Here is a 19020-nt window from a genome sequence, read left to right on the forward strand (position 1 = left end):
CACAGTAAATTAATTAGATATAATATCGTTGACAGTTTATTCATATATAGTAAGAAAAAGTCAGGCTCCCAAGTCAATATAAACCATTCTAAATTTATGTAAGTTCCAGCGATGTCATTCACGCGTTTTACGTGTATCTACTGTATAAGTTTGCGAAGTTGGTTTGACATCAGAGATTCAAAATTCTTGAAATTCCAAGTCGAATAGCTTCTTAATGACATCATCCATTTGTAATTCCTTTGATATCTCGTTAATCAACTCATCCACCAGTTTGTCCGAAATCCTGTTTGAAGAAATGATGTATTTTCTTATTCAACATATTTATGAAATTACAGACAGCACTTTGATTCTTACCAAGCAACAACTTCCCACGGTTTATTTTGAGTGTTGCTAGAATACATTGGATTTTCACGACACCAGGCCTGATATCGGTCCCGATAATCCAAAATGATAGCTTCTGATTCTTTTGATATTATCAAACGCTTTTTTTCCTTCTTTTGGTTATAAAACTTCATCACATCATTTGCGATACTGGACTCTGATTGGCTATCCGACATTTTATCCAATTTTGCTTGGCAAGAAGCATCCATGTACTTTGGCAATGTGTTAGCGATTTCATCGGATGAGAGACAAATTAGCTGCATATTTTTTGAATTGCTTAAATTCTCATGCAAGTCGCTTGCTGCTGGTTCATATTTTCCTAACAGTCCTAGTAGCGTTTCGACTGAGGCAGACGATACTGGCCGAATCTCACAGTCATTATCCTGATACATAAATTGTACATACATGACAGATTGATTAGATTATTATCAAGACGGCGGAATCATATACCTTGTTTCTAATGAATGAAATGAGGTCAGCAATTACTGGAACCAAGTTTGACAAGTGCTCCTCGGTGATCGTGGTTACTTTATTTGCAAACACTTCGTTACCAACGTTCATATCATTTTTAGTAGATTTCATCGAGATACCAGAATGCTTAGACCTCGGAGAAGTTTTTATTCTTGTTGAAGATTTTCGCGAGACTTTGAACTTGGATTCACTTGGTCTTAGTTCCTTAAATTTATCGGTATGCTCAATGCTACTACCCTGAAATTGATTACCATTAAAAATACCACTATACTATTATTAGTTTGTTAAATATTATTAAGGTCTCTAACAGCTTCAGAATCAGTAGGTATCATATCCATCATAGTTCTGATGTCACCATCCTTCTGCAACAATCTTTCTTTGATTCTGGGATTGACACGCCTCGTCATTTCCTTTGATGATTTGTTACTGGCTGGACTAGAATGAGGATTTGGTAGTTCCGGAGTTCCTGGATGATTGCTGGACAACATCCTTGACCTCACAGTGCCACGTTCTTTCTCCCTCTGTTGTTGCTGACTGCAAAAGGCTATAGAACGAAATGAGAATCTCTGAGGTAATCTCATGAGAGAGTAAGACTACTTATCAGAACGTACGTAATTTTCTGCTGTTTCTGACATCCACACTGTACATGCTAAGTCGATTCGTGAGATTCTTAGCACTGTTTCGCCTCCTGGTGCGTGAAGCCGAAGGCGCAGTTGCTAAAGTCGACTGTGTCCTGTTGCTCACTACTTGAGACTCGTTATCCGAACCAGGTCTAAGTTTCGACAGGATGTTACTACATTTGTTCAGCAAATCTTTATCCTGGAATTGTTCAGGATTTTCATGCCGACGCGACCTGTGCTGCCGCATAAAGGATTGCAGATTTGTCAATAGTTGCTCATCTGCATCTCCTGATCCAAAATGATAAGGAGTGAGATGAATCTTTGCGCAGATCTCCACCAAGTCTACCAGGATCTGCAACACTTCCTTGAGTTTCCCAGGATGACTCTTAAGTGCTGAACTAGGAATGTGCCTGCAATAAGCAGTCAATGCTTGCAGCATTAATTGATGAGCAGCAACTAATTTCTGTTCTATCGCCTGCATGTGCAGAGTGCGACATCTTCTACTGGGCTTCACTCTGACACTTGGTGAAATGGCACGAACATGCCTCTGAATCTCGGTAACTTGTCTTCCCAATTCGTATAAATAATTCCTGGAGAATCTAATGGCGAATTCCATAACTCTCTGTTGTCTTCTGTACAGGTCTCGCTCGCCATCCGGAAGTGGAATTTTGTCTAGTTGCAATGAAATCTCGTCCAGAACACGTGAGATTTTCTTCTGGCAAAAAAGAACTTTACGCACAACAATGGGATCCGCTCTAACATCTACAAGATCATCTGGATCGCTTGCAAGATCAGGACTCAATTCCGGACTGGAATTGTACTCTGAATCATCAATGGCATGGAGGATTGTTCTCGTTCTATCCTTTCTGCGTATTATTCTATGATCGGACGAGGATATCCTGTTTGCATTATTTAATCTGCATTCCTGTCTTGATTCTAACCCCTTTTTGTAGGTAGATAAAATGTTTTCCTCTTCTGGAATCGTTAACAGGATATTTGTACTTCCTGTATCACTGTCCTTCATAACTGGAACTTCCTTAGGTGATTCAACTCTGGTACCTTGTACCTATAATAAATCATCTATCTGTCTATTCAAATTCATATTACTCATTCTTCCTAAATTCAAATAATCATATTACCTGGAAATCTTGGACATTTTCGTTTACACTGCTGGATGGTCTCTTCCTTCGCTCAGGAAGAGCATCTTCTTCCAGCCTCATCAATTCCCTGTCCACCTCCTTGAAATTATCCCTGAGAAACTTTTTCACGTTGGATATCGACGGATCCACGTTATCTTCCTGATAAGGTAAGCTCAACGAACGTTGTTGCTTGAGGAAAGTATTCCAGGTGCGCTCATCATCTACTTTGATTCTCTGTCTTCTCACATCCTTGATAATGTTCTTAAACTTACTCACAGGAACGTACTGAAGAATATAAAAGACAGACAAAATAAAGAATCCAACCTCCACTGATAATCATGGTCATACTGAACTATAAAGTAAGCCTATGATACCTTGAACTTGAAATTCTCATCCTCGTCCTCTTCATCCGAGAGAAAGAAATCCTCTCTCTCCTTGTTGCTGAGAAATCCAAGTTCCGAAATCGCATGTAAGTCATTGGCGAATGACATTTTCCTTGGTTATCAGCAACAGCCCCAAGGAGTTTCCGTTCCGTTCCCAAGAATCATTCGTGTCCGTCAGCTTGCATAATAAACAAAGAATATCAAATAAGAAGTGTAAAGTATAAGAAACGCGAATAGGTCACGGGATTCCTTTAAGTACAAGCAATAGTGCACCCGGGAAAACGTTTCCTTTACGGAAACGTAAGCCTGACTTCGGGGATGTTAAATTTTTCAAAAACTCTAAACAATCTCACAGTAAGATCAACATAATACTCCAATATTGAAGCATCCTTCAAGTTTATTCAGAAGTACCAAGAATAATAATAAAATAACAAGCCATCGCACGTTGTGACTATATAAAATCTCTTAAATCTTCTCTATCATATTCTAACTCTATGGCAAAGCAGATAACAGCACCTAGATTAATTTTGCTAACGATCGGCTACCAATAGTGGTTCTCAAATAAAAAAAATAAAAAAATAATATTTTAAATATTTTCACAGTACAAGACCCTGAGAATTAATGTAAGAACCTGTTGAAATCTGTTGTTCACCAGTCACTGTGATTTTCCTCTTGGGAAAAAAAGCAGCACAATTCTCGAAGAAGTATAATTAATTGTATTCGTCTGTCTAGTCTTTCGGTAATAACAGTGGGCAAAGTGGATCGTGGAAAGTTTAAAAAAATAAATAGTAACGGAGTAAAGTCTAACTAGCAAAGGGTGAAGAGTTCAGAGAAAAAGAGTGGGTGCGGCCATCGATGCTCGAGTCGAGCGTGTTCGTGTCGCCCGGATCAATACTCTCGCCGGCTTCACAGTTCCGTGGAAGCTACGTGAGTACATCGAGTTCGTACGACGCATAACGATTCTGTTAACACTCCTGATCACGGCTTGTGATTCCTACGATCTTCCAATCCAAAGATTCGGTGTGCCTGTGTGTTCTTATCGGGAATCATAGAACTTCGACCCTGTGGCATCCCTTTCTAGATCCATCCGTTTGGTCAGCCATCAGTAGTGAAGTTGTTCACCGGTTATATTAATTTTGTGCTTTGGTATGCAGGACGTTGGGACTCCAGTAACACTCCATATGTCCTTCCAGAAATAATTCTGAACAATCACAACTGCGTGGTCCAAGTCGATCCGAGTGATAGTCTAAAGATCCGGACAGGATCTGTTTATCCTTTGTATAGACCCGGAGAAAGGATTTTTTGGGATAGAGACTTTCTTGGTGAGTTTGTGAAAATTTACAAAAAAAAAAAGGAAGACAGGAAATAACACAGTGATGACTTCGAAGGTTCTTGTGAAATTGCCGACGGTACCGTTCTCTCAGGTGACTAGAAAATAACAATTACTTCAATAAGTAATGGTATAGTGATCGATACTTGTTACCTTTTTTTAAGGGTAAAAAACCACCTGCCGAGATGATGAATCTTCCCAGTAGAACCGAGGGTGTGAATCAATTGCGACATCAGGGTACCAGTGGCGATCGGACCGCGCAATTGGAACAGAACATGAAGTTCCTCCAGGAGCAGCATCAGGCAACCTTGGTGTCTCTTCATCAGGAGGTCGAGAATCTTCGTCAGAGGAACAGAGGTTGAGGACGCTCCCGAGATAAAAACGATTTTCTCTGCCCCTTATTTACAATCCGCATTATCATCGACGAAGGAATGGCGTAAATCGACGTCCTCTTTCAGACCTGCAGTTCCAGCTGGTCTTCTCAAAAGGAAATGTCTGCGTACCTAGCAGTCCTTCGTCACCCGAGGATAATGGAAATGGGTTCGTCAAAGCAAAAGTACGTTAATCGTACAATGTAAACTTTGATTCATTTAGTTTATCCTTCATAAAAAAAATTCTTTGCCGACAGGGTAGCCCAGTATGCGTTAACCTCGCGCCACTACAGGTGGAACTGCTCGAGAGAGACCTACAGGACATCAAGGCGTCTCTCCATGAGGCCAAAACACACAATCTCTATCTCTCGGAGATAATCGAACGACAAAAGAAGTCAGTATTGTCCGTACTGTATAGAGGAATCGTTGAATTATGTCTGGGCGTTGTTAATTACCTTTCAGAAAATTGGATCTGGTCGAGGAACGCAAGGAGAAACTGTCAATGGCCGACGCCGCCATTCAAGTCGGTAGCGTCGTAGATTCACATCACGCCGATTTAGCGACGCGTCTTGAGGACGCCGAGGCGATGGTGAAATGTTTGCGTCGTGAAAACGAAGATCAGCGACGTGAAATAGCCTCGTTGAAGACGAGTTCGACTAATGGCAATAGCAGTGGCAATGGCGGTCGAAGTCGTGGCAGTCATAATGGACACCACAGTCGAGGATCAGCAAACAGTACAGGACAGGATCAGACATCCCACAAATTTCCACCGTTGCATACACAGAGTTTTTGGCACCGTGGCTCAAGAGGAAATCACAGGTACGGGGTACATTAACGTGAAAATAGCCCTTGAAAATATTCACAACAATCTTTATCTTCGTTTCCTTTCCCAAACGTCAAGTTTTGACCAGAACTCGGATTATCATCGAAACGGAAGAAGTCGACAGGATAAACAAGATCGCGAACAGGAAGTTGACAGCACGGTCCTCCCGCAGCTACGCAATGGCAACGTTAGACTAGACACACGAAGCTATCCGCCATTTTATCGATCGCGAGACTTCCACAATAACGGTGGTAGCTATCATCGCGAGGGCGGCAATCGTAAGTATCGTGGACAGAGATCGCAGAGGGATCGTAGAGAGCCAGACTCGCGAGAACATCGACGAGATTACAAGGACAGGGATTCCAAGGAACAGCACAAAGAATATTCGGAATGTGGCGAGAGCTCAAGAGACACAAAGAACTCACGACAAGAGTAAATAACCGAGAGTGGTGATACGGAAAAGGAATTCGGAAATTTTGCTAAATGTTATCGCGATTTTAAATACTGAGTGATCAGATTTTTCTCGTCGAGATGTTAGAGAGATCGATGCTGCTGGCTTCGTAGGATATCAGATCAAAAAGTTAGCTATATACAAAGAAAATTGAGATGCCTGCATCGATAGATTCGGATGAACGTATTTATCAGTGTGTAATAACGAGAACAAAAAGACCCGTTTCTATACATTTTGTGCTTCGTGCATTAGACGGCATAGTTAACAGGCGATAGAGATAGACGATAGAGATCATTGTTACGAAATATGAAGGATTCTAAATAAGAAGATGAAGTTAGATGAAAGAAGAATTGCCTGTTATTGCTAATGACTTCTGGTGAAACTGCTTCTGCATATTCCCCAGTGAATTTCTAGCATCTCCCAGAAAAATCCTGACTTCGAGACGATCCGGGCATAATACACAGACATACATATATATACATATAAACATATATTTTTCGCTTGGTATTTATTATTAATTCTTAACAGATATTTCTCAAGCGAACTTACCGTGTCTATTCTCTACGTTATTGTCAATAGAAATAGTCTATATATTTTGGTATGTTTATTAAAGGATTTCTTCTAATTGTTACTTAGGCCTCTCCTGTCGCGAACTCCTAGCCTTGTATACCATTTCCGAGGATAAAAAAGGATTACTCAGTATTTCTTTAAACTCTATGGAAATGTAATCAACGTCAGCGTGTCATTATACTCCATTACAATTTAGAGAAAGGGGATCGGAGCTTTCTTCTAGCTTGTGAAACAGTTCTTTCCTTTATTCTATAGGATCAGATTGCTTTTCACAAGCTCGCTGAATCCTTTGAGACATTTATATATTCGACCATTGCATTTGATTGACCGATACAATACGTATGTATACTCCAACGGTATTACAAACTAAGTTTTCCGAATTTCAGCAGCGATCTTGTAAGCAAATCGCATTGTGGACTGGCTCCGTAATAACTAAATAGGCTTGCCAAAATAAGCTGACCAGGCTAAATCAATATTTCTCATACTACTATTCGGATTGAAATATTAAAAATCCTTTATAATTATGAGATACGAGACTTGTATGCTTGAATGGGTGATATATTAAATGAATAAATGAATATTGCACATCTTGTCCTTTCCTTTCATAATGGTTTACTGTTTCTTTAAAATTTTGTCAAAGTACTTACCCACAGTCGATGAAGAAGTAACCATTAATACCAGCCGATAACGTGAAGATTATACCGGCATTATTTCCCGCGCAATACCCTTTACGTGGTTAGATCTTTTTTTTTTTCTTATTATTCTGCCAATTAACCGAATTGTGAGAATTTGAAGAAATTATAGATATAAAAGTTCTTTTTTCGATGCTGTGTATTTAGAGGTATTCGTATCAGTGATATCGTTGGCTTAAATGACCAAAAACCGAATTTGCGAAGCAAGAGGCAACAACTTGCTCGGGGGGTTGCGCCGTTACTGTCCCATACGTTGCACACTGTTTTTATGCTTATTATATTTATGTGTACTATAAACTAGCTTAACGATACAGTTGAGTGTCAATACTTGTCATTGTCAGTTTTAAATAATATATATAACAAAGAGTGTACTATAGATTTAATACTTTGTGCCGTGAATTTAAAAATTAATATTATTGAATATAAAGAACGATGAGCAGCAAACGAACAAATGATGTGCTAAGAACAGAGGTAATAGAGATACAAATTTTCAGAACCTATCCGAGCTTGCAGTTCTTACAGTATATTATTTCATATAGAAATTGGATAATGCTAGTTCCGGTTCTACATGTAATTCAAAACAGAATACTGATCCTGAAATAGATACAGAATGTACTAAAGGGGTAATATTAAAGCTTGTTTGGTTATAATATAAGACTTACTACTCCTTTGTATTACATTAATTTGTTTTCTGTTTAGATGACATTTCGCGACTTGCAGGTCGATGAACGATTCAAAAAGCTAGAACGTGTCCTTAAATTGTCTCTCTTGAATAAAATTGATGGAAAAAAGATGGATAGACGAAGTGGATTCCCTATGCCTGCATGGTCAATTTCCAGTATTAATTCAATGGATCTAAGTTCCACAGCACAGTCTCTTAACACGTCTTGCATGTGTAGTGAAGTTGTGACCTCTAGTAAGAATCTCAAAAAGACTTTACCTAATAGCAAGAGATCTGGCAATCCTCTTGAAAGAATGGCTACTTCTAGTCTGAAGGACAGTCCTGTAACTGCTAAGAATGATCTAGACACATTAGCTATGCCACCACCGAGTATCTATGGAAAGAGTAAAATTCGACAGCAGGCAACTCCTGATGCTGATCATATTTCTAGTATAACAACACCAAGCACAAGTGAGTTTCAAGCTCCTCAGACTACTGCAGAACTAGACATCACTGTGCCAAAAGCTTATCACCACAACAGTGGTTATACACAAGGCAATACGAAAGAGTCTCGAAGAAAATTACCTACAGTCTTCTACAAATGGAAGGTTATCCTCAATGATCAAGGTCAATTACTTATCAAGGGGACCTTAGAGAACAACAGACTCGCTCATAGCAAGCCTGTGATTCGGAGACTAACTTCGACAAGTGTAGTATCAATATTAAAGCACACTTATCGTCTCAATGGAAACATTGTCGATGATAGACATGACCTGCCTGATTATGTACGTGGTAAATTTTATAATGGTTTTCCTGAAGACTGGGAAAATGTACATCAAATTTGGAGAAGCTTCGTAGCTAAGGGATGTAAGCCAAATTTCCGTTGGCCAACTCCAATAACTGATAGTGATGATGATCTCATAAGTGAAGTTACAGATATGATTTTTATGAGCGAAAGAAACACAAGACATCCTAACCGAGAGCAAGAACAATCACATACATCAGTTAGACGGAACAGTTTTAACACATCTACTTCCTATAAGTCCAATGCAAGTGTATTGAAGGAACGTGCAGATTCTAGAATTTCCGCAACCCCTACAATTCCTCTTGCGGATACTTCATACGTTGAAAACAGCCTTAACAAAGGAGACGAGTACACAAAGAGCAGCAATTCATCAATTGTTGGAACAACTACATCTAGTAAACTCGAAGACAAACTAGCTGCTGTTATCAGTAATCTGACTGGTCGCAATTGTTCGCAAGAGTATATTGAAAAGGTTACGGTAATGTTTGATTGTCTTAATTACGTTGTAAATTATAATAAGGCGCATGACGAAAATCAGTTAGAAAACTTCACGAGGAATATATCGACTACTTCGGCTAAGAATGAATCGCAATGTGAAAATAATAGAATTTCAATGATGGCTTCTTCTATTTCAAACTATAAAGAGCAGAATTTGCCTAATTCAAAAATGGATTGTTTGGGTCATTCTGAATATTCCAATACCGCAGTATCCCATTCTATGAATGGGCCTGAAGGAAGGAAGGAAGGGCCTGAGCACAGATCAAAGGATGCTGGTCAGTGTAATTCAAAAAGAGATATCGATTCTGAATCTGAGAGTGAAACTTATTCAGGCGTACCGCGAATATCCGCTGACAAAATCTTTAGGGCCAGAAACCTGCAAGAGGGACCTTCCAAGCACTACGTTAGAAAGCCGATTAAAGATTGTCATACAACTGGGCATAAAAGGATAGACAAGGTCTTGACAGTCGATTTAGAAAGGACAAATAATATTCCAGCTACAAATCCTAGTATCAGCAAAAGTTATAGTCAAAGCAGAGATAACAGAAAACTGTCACCCTATGATTCCAGTGTCAGTATACTTGAAAATCCTAGCGATTACGAGACTCACAATCGAGCAATGTGTCAACCACATAAACAAATGACTTCAAAACATAGGTCTGTATCATTGAATGCATACCTTAGTGATATTGAAAATGATTGTGGTATCTTAAATGGTCAGGTTTACAGAGGATCAAAATCTACACATAAACCAAACAAAAAATCATCACCAATAGTTGCTCTGAGTGATGTAGGATCACGAGAGAGAACACCAGTGCCCACGTTATGTCAACAACAAAAAATTATTTCGTTTCCTAAGGATCAGAATCAGGTTGTTCATGAGGTTCCCGATAAGGTCTCAGTTGTAACAGCGCCGCGTCAACCGGTTGAAAAAACTCTTCGTGATATGGAGAATAAAAAAAATCATAATTCTAACGTAAAGGAGAACGAAACGTCACCTTCCACGTCACAAAAACAACACAACATCGTTCCATCAGGTTCAAAACCGTTAAAAGCACAGAAAACATTATCTCCACCAGTGGCAAGTGAACAACCGATTTCGCCGAGAAAAGCAACGAATAACTTAAGAGAGAATACAGAATTAACCAAAAAGGATTATGGGTCGAAAGCTAATCCTAAGATACTTGTGGCATGGACGCCACTCGTTGTCTACAATTCTGAATCCGAGTCCAAATGCGGTTTGGTTTTTGAAGGAAGTTTATTAAACGAAGCTGGTCATGTTGTTAACAGGAAATTTAATACGGATCAAATTTTACGAAGAGTTTCGAGCAAAATTGTCGAGACAGTGCGTCATGAATTTTTTCAGCTATCAGGAGATCTCAACGACACTAAGCATATCGTTCCCAAGGAGCTGTTAAAGCATTGCAGAAGTGGCTGCCCGACACATATTAATCAATTTTGTGATAATTGGAAATCGTTGAAGATGGATAATTTTGTAAAGAATATTGAGCCACTGGATGGTTCCACTTTGAATGTCTTAAGTATTTCGACTAGCTCCAGGGGAAGACGAATCCTACCGCCTTTGAATTATTGGAACGGCGAACGTATTACGTTAAAGGATAATAATGCAGTTTACAGTCCTGGCAAATCACGAGATACTTGTGAATTATCAAGAAGTACGAAGAGCCGTACGAGTTTTTCCCAAGACTCTCAGGACGAAGGAAAGCAGAAGACCTCTACCCAGGAACGTAACAATTCTCGTGAGAGTAAAAAATACCCGGTAACAGATATGAAGTATCATACTAGAGGCACGGCAGGTCGACTTGCGAAAAATGAGACGAAGTCGCAAGATGATGAAATGAAAAGATATATTAGGAAGAGACGAAGTATTGTTCAACAATTAAATTTCTCATCTAGCGACGAGGAAAAGACAAATTTTACATCGCGTAGAACAACAAGGTCGAGTACCAAATCCGGTGGAATGTCTAATGGAAAGAAAACTAATAATTCTCCATCTATTGAATATACAGTATGCTAACTTTTTTTTAAATAATATCTAGGACACATTGTTTCATAATATTTATCTTGTTAATTAATTAATGAATTAATTCTTATAGGCTGAAAGTTCATCGCGAATGAAGACGGACGCGCTTGAAAATTCTTCGCGAAAATCGAGAATGGCGAAGCGACAAAAACTTGAAAATTCACCAAAATCTAAACAGTTATCAAACGAGATACAGTCTGACGTATTGTGAGAACCGTTAGTTATGACATTAGATTATATTTGCAAAATTTAAATAACCAAGATATTTCTTTTTTTTTTGTAAAGGCACCGAAACAGACAGAGATCAACGTCGCGAGGTCGTGAGCAGAATATAATTTGCACGTATCACGAAAATGTATCGCTACAAGACAGCATGCTGTCAGATGACGAGATTTCGCACATACCATGAAATGGAGAAGATAAAATCAAAATTATACTATATAGTTTAAAGGCGTAGCCATGTTTTATGACTTGTAAAATTTCTCTATGTTAAAATACAATGTTTTTAAAATCTGTGATTTCTCGTTTAACTGAATAGATTATATTATCAGCAATCCAGTGATAACAGACCGGGAGCTAGCTAAATGACCTAAAGCGCATAATTACAATTAACAAAAACCCCTGCATTGTGGTAATTCAATTATAAATATTAGAGACAATCACCAACTTGACACGTAATATTTGGAATGTAAGTAGTGCTTCGATTTCGTTTCCAGTTGCACTCACTTGTTTACTTCGATCTATATTTCATAATAATATAATAATAATAATAGACAGTATACTATGGACAATAATGCTTAATCATGTTAGCTCTCGTCGTAGAGAGGAGTACCGTCTCCACTTAGAGACATACTCCGAGGACTAGAATTCGTGTGCGGTGTTCCTCGGGGTGACTTGTACGACGGAGTGCGAGCCGATGGTGGTCTGTTGCGGGGTGTTGCTCTTCCTGAGGACTCTTCATATCCTCTTGGGGTTTTCCTGGAGTCTTCATACCGTGGTGTGCCGCCACTATGATATTAAGAATTAATTAGATTTATTCATTGTAGACAATGCGCGTAAGGTAGGATCTAATGACACTTACGACATCCTTGGCATCGTTTGCTTGAGTCTAGCCCAAGCTTCGGCAGCCTTTTTCCAATCCATTGGATCGCCGGATGGTGTTCCTATAGGAGGTGTTGGTCGATGGGACGGAGTGCTTCTATGGTGAACGGGTGTCACGGTAGGTGGACCAGGATGTAAGAAGGGACCTTGATGATGGCTAGGAGTCTGTTGCCCGTGTTGCCCGTGCTGGCTGTGTTGTGAATACCTGGGTGTTGGTTGAGCGTGATGAGGAGTATGATGTGGTGTTTGATAAGGTGTCATGAATGGCGTCTGTCCGGAAGGTGTGTAGGGAGTATTTGGATAAGTATGCATTCCGCCATAGCCGGTAGCTCCGGCTGTTCCTGGAGTATGCGGAGGATAATGATGAGGAGTTTGATTTGCCACTTGAGACAAAGAATGAATCATGTGATGTGGAAGATTCTGTGCAACTCTTTGTATGGCTTCCTGGTTCATGCCTAAAAAATTTATTCAGATATTTAATATTATTTCTAATGCAATAAAAGTTTCTCGAAATTAAATTTATACGCACCGCTGACATTAACACCTGGAGTTGTATGATACGGTGTCCTGGAGGTCATAGCTCCACGTGGAGTGCTAGGTGTTGCCTGACCTGGTACTGGGTCTCTGAAGTGTTCCTTGAACCAGCGGAACAGGTCGTTAACTCTGCCAAACATTTGTCCACGGAATCTAAACCCTTCTGGGGATACAGTGACGTATTCGTGGCGACATCGTACTCTTGGTAAATAAGAGAGCAAAAATTTTCCTGGATAACTCTGCAAACAACGAAGACAAAACTTATTAGATAAAATTTGTATTAATTTTAATGTGATTACTGTAGAGGGACGTACTTTGGCAGCAGATATGATGTATGGAATTCCACCAGGATTCTCTTTTTTCTGGTCCTTCAATATCTCTTCTGCTTTGTCTTTTAGACCATCAATGTTTGGTTTATAGTACTTAAAATCTAATAACTCGGAAGCATACGCAGCCATTGGATTAACGTGTCGAGCAATTATTTCATCTAAATCCTCGAACTCCTCATTTCCAATCCACAGGCTTTGTCCAAGAGAAAAAGCATTCTCCTTGCCTTCTTCTCGTACGTCAATGTGTTGATAGATATCATCCGTTATCTTCCAGGTAACTGTCAGATGATCCGCACCCTTGCTACTTGGTCTGACTATAGCTTCTCCTTGCTTCATATGTTGCATAAGCTTCTCTGCTTCAGCAAAGCTAATATTATGGAACGACGGATGAACTATAACGCGTTTCACGTAAGTTTGCCTCTGCTTTGCTTTCTTAGCCTCCTCTTCCACTTTCAAGTCCTTTTGCTCTGCTTCAGTGTCGTAGAAAGGATCCTTCTGTGGTCTAGAAATGTTAAATAAAAATTCAATAGTTTATAAATAATTAACAGTTAAGAATTTTGTAAATTGATCCTTGCGTTACCTCCACTCATGGTTCTTGTCAGCAAGATCACTGCTCTTGCTGGTACACTCAACGCTGAATCGCTCGACTTCGATTTTAATGATTCGACAATGAATTATCTGACCGATGCCCACTCTTTCCTCTGGATTAGCGACGTGCCTATCGGACAAATTCTTAATGTGAATGTACCCAGATATTCCATTGTCCAGACGCAATCTTACGCCCGTAGCCTTTCCCGGGCAAGCGCCAGCATCAAAATGATTCCACACTTCAGACAGTTCAGGGAAGTCGTTCTTCAAACAGAAGGGACATTGCCAAAGGCCAGTTTCATCGTTTCGTACAGGATTCGCTTGGTCCAGCTGTTCACCCTGCGGCTTCCTGTGGCTGATTCCGACGACGGAGGCTAAGACCAGTTTACCTATGTAAAATGTGTCTGGAGTTTCTTTTGTAAGAATGTCGAATAATTTCTCAGCACTTGGAGACTGATAGGGCACTCTCAAATCCTTGTATCTGCTGTTTAATTCTGCTCTGATATCATAGAGTGTAACGCACTTGTTTCCAAAGCCCTGTCTTTCCAGTTCCTCGGCAAAAGCGTCCAGATCGAGATCCTTCAACCTCTCAGGAGACTCGAGAATTTCTTCAAGAGCTCCAGCAGGATTTGCGTCCTCATCGTCGTACTCCAAAGCATCCACAGCCATTTTCCTTGCCCACTCGTACGTCTCAGGATGCACACGAGAACCATCAAGTACCTCCACGTATGCTTCTGTACTGTCTCCCAAACTGTTTGTGTCTATTTTAATGAAACCAGCACAGTTTATAAAAACCTTTGGTCCCATGTGACAAGCTGTTACCAGCTGCGTCCTGTTTTCTAATCTTTGATTAGTTTGTTTGAGCATCTTTATTAGGGCCTGACCTTTCCTAGGGCCCAAGCCGCATACAAATTGCACGAGGTTACCTGCGTAAGCCTGTTGAACAGCTTTATTAACATCCACACCAACTTCATTAACCCGATTCACGAATTCAAGATAGAGATTCTCCAGAAGTTCTTCCTTGCTTATCTGGTCTTGGAGGGTATGATACCTCAGACAAAGTATTTCCTCATCAGCGGTACACAGCTGTGAGAATTCAACAAGAGGATCCTGCATTCTTCTTGCGAGTGATATAGCTTGACGAAGAAGCTCCGGATAGTCACGGAATTCTGCGATACCTTTATTGCTGTTCGAATAAATTTTAGCTAACTCGTTGTCACATATCTCCACCTGAATAGAAGGGAATTGTTCATCTTCTACAAGAGTAGCGATAACCTCCTTCAAGTCTGTAGCTATCATCATTGCTTCTCGTGACTCTCCACCAATAACAACAACGTGAGGCTTTTTGGTAGCTATGAAGTTTCGAATAGCCAAAAGGTCAGCCTCCTTCATCATCTTCTCATCCTCCCGGAAGCCGTTCTTTCTTTTTAGGAGATGTGGAAGCCTCAAGTAATCAGTGCACTCCCCATCTGGCGCTACAAGGCAGGTAAATGCAGCTTGAGAGTAATCAGGCACATAGGAAATACCCATTACACGAAGTCCCTTGCTAGTGTCCCACTCCTCGTCCTCCTCTTCAGGAAATTCACAGCTATACGGTGCTACCTTTATCCAATTGTACATCTTGCGACAGCAAGCACGCAGTACGCACTCTTTTCCTTCAGCAATAAGATTCGACCTCAGTTCTTTCTTAAGGTCCGGTATGACCATACGCGTTAGCGCCATTTCTACGCTACCCACTCTCAAAGCATTCCAGTCCTGGACAGTCTTACTAAATTCATCCCTGTAATAAAGCTGCTTCATTTCTTCCACGTAATTACTGCTAGTATTTCCTTCGATGGTGTCGCTCATGGTGATCGTAATAAGTTTATCTTCTTCAGCAATCGACAATTTCAAAAATTGATCACCATCAAGATCCCGCACGGGTTTGTCTTTCAAGTACTTCATTCCGTAGATCGGATGATTTTCATCTATCTCCTTAATACCCCTTTTCGTAGGATGAACAGATATTTTTGCTCTTTCCATGTACATCTCGCGAACACATTTTCGCACTAAAGGTTCGCGTGCTAACTGTATGGCAACCATCAGTTGTGCAGCCTTGAGAACTTCTTCATGAGTCTTGAACTTTGCACCGCAGAAGTCAAGCGCTACTGTCGACGGTTCCGTAGGATCCTGGTCGACTTCGTGACGCTGATAATTGTCACGTAGGTTTTCAGCAAAATGCTCTGGAGTCAGACCGAATTTCTTTGCAAGACCATCCAAGCCCGCCTTTCTGCAGATTGAGTACGGACCGGTTCTTACCGCTTGTTTCAGAGTTTCATCTGGTTCATCCTCCTCCTCTACATCTATCTCGTCCTCCGGTGGAGGTTCCTCACCGTTCTCTTCCGCTTCTGCGATTTGCTGTCTTCTTCTTTGAATTCTTGCTTCGCGTCTAGCCTCCCTTTCTTTCTTTCTGACGGTCTCCTGCATTGCTGGTATTTCGTGGCTGTAATACAGCATGAAATGATGATGAACGTCATTCAGCTCATCGCTAGTTTGAACATTCTTCAAACGATCTATGTCTTCCTCCCGGATGACGCGCACATTGTCAGGAAGTGGAGCGTCTGGGTTCTTCATAATTTCATCAAGCTGATAGTTTCGCATTTTCTCAAAGAGTTTCAACAAGTTTTCTTTTCTTTGACGTAACTGGCACCACTTAGCGTCAAATTTGTATACTTTCCAGAGGTCGTTAATGTTGAGTTCTGGGAGAACGTATTCCTTTCTATAGAAGGAAATGAATGGTACTTCAAAGTGTTGATTTCTCATGAAATCTAAAGCCTTCTTGATCTTTCCAACTGTTTGTGGTCCTTTTCGTGCTCGTTCTTTTGCTTCGGCGTTTAAGTGTGCATCTTGAATTGATACTGTTGGTCGGCAGAATGCCTGTTGATAAATCCATTCTGCTTCGAGGTCTAATTCGTCGGAACCTTCTGGTACAGAAGTAACTGGTACCGAACGAAGTTGCATTCGCTCTGGTATATCTGTATTTCGAATCTGAAATTGATAAATAGATAGTCATATAAACAACACTTCATTATGAGAACGGTTTGAATATTTCTGTATCTATACATACTTCATTATCCATGTCCGTAAAATGACCTCTCTTGAGTTCACTTGGCTCATATATTTCAAAAATACTCTTTTTTGTAGGCTTCTTCTTTGGTTGCTTCTTCGGACGCCGTGGTCTCTCTCCATCCCCGTCATCGTCAACGTATTCATCCTCTTCGTCTTCCTCTTCTTCCTCGTAATCTTCCTCACCATATTTCCCGAATTCATCATAGTCGAAGTCCACACCAAAAATATCCTGAGCTTCTTGAAGAGCCCTGTTTCCCATTATAATACGTTGATTAAATATTATGGACTGTAATACTAATAAATCTTGCAATAGAACTGAACATAAGAAATTCTTTACGTACGCGTCAGAGAATATATGCTTTTTCCTTTTTCGCCTTTCTGCGATAGGTCTCCCATCGTCATCCACAATGAAATCATCTGCATCTGAGTATTCACCTTCACTTCCTTCCTCATCAAATGTTTCTGCCTCAGGCCTGTGACTCCGTTCACTTCTCCGTTCATCCTCCTGATATCAAAGGTAAAAGATCGAATAATGTAACAAGTAAACACTAAAAACATACATACCACCAATCCATCCCTTTCCTAATACAAGCAAGCAGGCAAGCAAAAAACCAACATGAGCTAAGAAGTCCTAACATATTGGATACTTTAATGAAATATTAGAACTTACATCACCGGAACCCTCAAATAGTTCATTTGCAATTGCATCTCTTTCCTCATCAGCCTCTTGTTCTTGTTCCTCCTCAGATTCTTCATCTTGTATTCTTCGCAAGCGCTTGAAGCGTTTCTAAAACAAGGAGCATTCAGAACAAGTTATGAATTTTATAGTTAGGTTAGACATATATTTTTTAAGGGCATACCCTTTCAACTTTAACACCTAAATTCTCTTCTATGAGATCATAATCTTCATCCTCAAGGCGGTCATCAAAATCTTCATCATCACTTTTTTTACGTTTCTTAGAACCACCTGAATTATCGCTATCCTCTCCCTCACTTTCCTCTATAGGATTATCATCAATAAGATCTTTCAGTTCTTCACGAAGTCGGTCCTCATCATCTGTGTCAAATATAATTGAAATAAAAACGTACTCAGAGAAGATTTGTATTAATCACAACAGAGGATTTACCTTCTTCCTCCTCATCACTCTCCTCCACAGTCTTTAATTTCTTTAATTTCTTCTTTTCAGTATAATCCAACTCCTCTTCCTCCTAAAAAACCACAAAATATGGGTATAAAAGTTGGTTCACCAGTAAAGAAATGCAATGAAAATGGCGTTGCAAAACTTCTCATGCAACAACATATTACAATAGTATATCTACAGATACTCTACCTCGCTCTCTTCAGCCTCAGTATCCAGAAAATCTGCCATTCTTTACAATATACGTAAATCCACCTCACTCAACGAAAAAATGGATTTACTCAAATCTCACGGTGCCTGATGTACGATGAAAAGACTGACAAGGCACTCAACCTTCTGTGATATTCTAAAATGGCTCCACCGTCGGCGTCCTATGAAACCAAACCACTTCTTTACTCTGTGGTATGCAACAACACGAATTTATTACACTAGATGGCGATAAAGTCAACAATGAGAAAAAGTGTACAAAATATTTAGTGACAAAGACAATTTAAAACAAAGTAGTTTTATTTTAATAATGCTTATTGCGCGTGTTATTGGTTACCCGTTAACCTCATAAATTAACACAAACCACTACCAAATATAAGTAGGGAGATTGCCAATGAGTCGATTTTCATGGTCTAGTTTTATTTCAGCGTAGACGCGCCACCTGATTAGTGGACGTTTCTGCATTTTTCAATATGTCTGTGATCGTAGCGTGGCCTGATTAAAGAAAAGAGTAATACCCGGCCGTAAACCTAGCACCTCAGGCTGCGAGGCCCCAGGTGTTCGCTCTGTTTATCCTCAATACGACGAACGATACTTGACCGCACCGTCGGGATTGGTGAAAAACATTAGAATCTGAACCAATCACCTTGGGTCTAGCTTATAGCGTTGATATCCAGTATTTCTACTGGGTTGTTTTATTGGACAAGTTTTTATAAGCGTCATTTCTTTAAAATTCTTCGGATAAATTATTAGAAAATACATTATTATCGAAGCT

General features: G+C 40.0%; 4 protein-coding genes across 9 annotated transcripts; 2 read left to right on the forward strand and 2 right to left on the reverse strand.

Moving 5' to 3' along the window:
• Nucleotides 1-9: 9 nt before the first annotated feature.
• Nucleotides 10-7426, reverse strand: LOC107272446. Of its 2 annotated transcripts, none has more exons than XM_015749611.2 (8): nucleotides 7187-7426; nucleotides 2986-3172; nucleotides 2612-2896; nucleotides 1464-2538; nucleotides 1161-1396; nucleotides 832-1089; nucleotides 355-764; nucleotides 10-283 (listed from the first exon to the last, which is right to left on the reverse strand). In XM_015749611.2, the coding sequence occupies exons 2-8, from the start codon at nucleotides 3100-3102 to the stop codon at nucleotides 178-180; spliced, it is 2487 nt and encodes an 828-aa protein (XP_015605097.1). In that variant the 5' UTR covers nucleotides 3103-3172; nucleotides 7187-7426; the 3' UTR covers nucleotides 10-177. The 2 variants fall into 2 exon arrangements, with proteins under 2 accessions (XP_015605097.1, XP_015605096.1); XM_015749610.2 differs by lacking the exon at nucleotides 7187-7426 and adding an exon at nucleotides 3626-3848 and having other exon boundaries at nucleotides 33-283.
• On the forward strand, nucleotides 3788-7126 carry LOC107272449. Of its 3 annotated transcripts, none has more exons than XM_015749616.2 (7): nucleotides 3788-3921; nucleotides 4149-4418; nucleotides 4489-4681; nucleotides 4783-4880; nucleotides 4953-5089; nucleotides 5158-5514; nucleotides 5597-7126. In XM_015749616.2, exons 2-7 carry the CDS (start codon nucleotides 4371-4373, stop codon nucleotides 5952-5954), a joined length of 1191 nt encoding a protein of 396 aa, XP_015605102.1. In that variant the 5' UTR covers nucleotides 3788-3921; nucleotides 4149-4370; the 3' UTR covers nucleotides 5955-7126. The 3 variants fall into 3 exon arrangements, with proteins under 3 accessions (XP_015605102.1, XP_015605106.1, XP_015605105.1); XM_015749620.2 differs by having other exon boundaries at nucleotides 3921-4316; nucleotides 4383-4418; XM_015749619.2 differs by having other exon boundaries at nucleotides 3921-4102; nucleotides 4188-4418.
• On the forward strand, nucleotides 7286-11752 carry LOC107272444. Of its 2 annotated transcripts, XM_015749608.2 has the most exons (5): nucleotides 7286-7702; nucleotides 7771-7854; nucleotides 7931-11224; nucleotides 11313-11446; nucleotides 11525-11752. In XM_015749608.2, exons 1-5 carry the CDS (start codon nucleotides 7664-7666, stop codon nucleotides 11646-11648), a joined length of 3675 nt encoding a protein of 1224 aa, XP_015605094.1. In that variant the 5' UTR covers nucleotides 7286-7663; the 3' UTR covers nucleotides 11649-11752. The 2 variants fall into 2 exon arrangements, with proteins under 2 accessions (XP_015605094.1, XP_024945497.1); XM_025089729.1 differs by lacking the exon at nucleotides 7771-7854 and having other exon boundaries at nucleotides 11525-11662.
• Nucleotides 11688-18406, reverse strand: LOC107272443 (transcription elongation factor SPT6). 2 transcript variants are annotated; one of them, XM_015749605.2, is made up of 12 exons: nucleotides 18231-18406; nucleotides 18027-18108; nucleotides 17760-17956; nucleotides 17570-17686; nucleotides 17464-17481; nucleotides 17241-17404; nucleotides 16898-17147; nucleotides 13784-16818; nucleotides 13189-13705; nucleotides 12870-13113; nucleotides 12321-12795; nucleotides 11688-12247 (listed from the first exon to the last, which is right to left on the reverse strand). In XM_015749605.2, exons 1-12 carry the CDS (start codon nucleotides 18267-18269, stop codon nucleotides 12046-12048), a joined length of 5340 nt encoding a protein of 1779 aa, XP_015605091.1. In that variant the 5' UTR covers nucleotides 18270-18406; the 3' UTR covers nucleotides 11688-12045. The 2 variants fall into 2 exon arrangements, with proteins under 2 accessions (XP_015605091.1, XP_015605093.1); XM_015749607.2 differs by lacking the exon at nucleotides 17464-17481 and having other exon boundaries at nucleotides 18231-18405.
• Between the last annotated feature and the right edge of the window lie 614 nt (nucleotides 18407-19020).

Source organism: Cephus cinctus, unplaced genomic scaffold (genome assembly GCF_000341935.2).
Source record: "Cephus cinctus unplaced genomic scaffold, Ccin1 Ccin1_scaffold1184, whole genome shotgun sequence".
Taxonomy (NCBI): Eukaryota; Metazoa; Arthropoda; class Insecta; order Hymenoptera; family Cephidae; genus Cephus; species Cephus cinctus.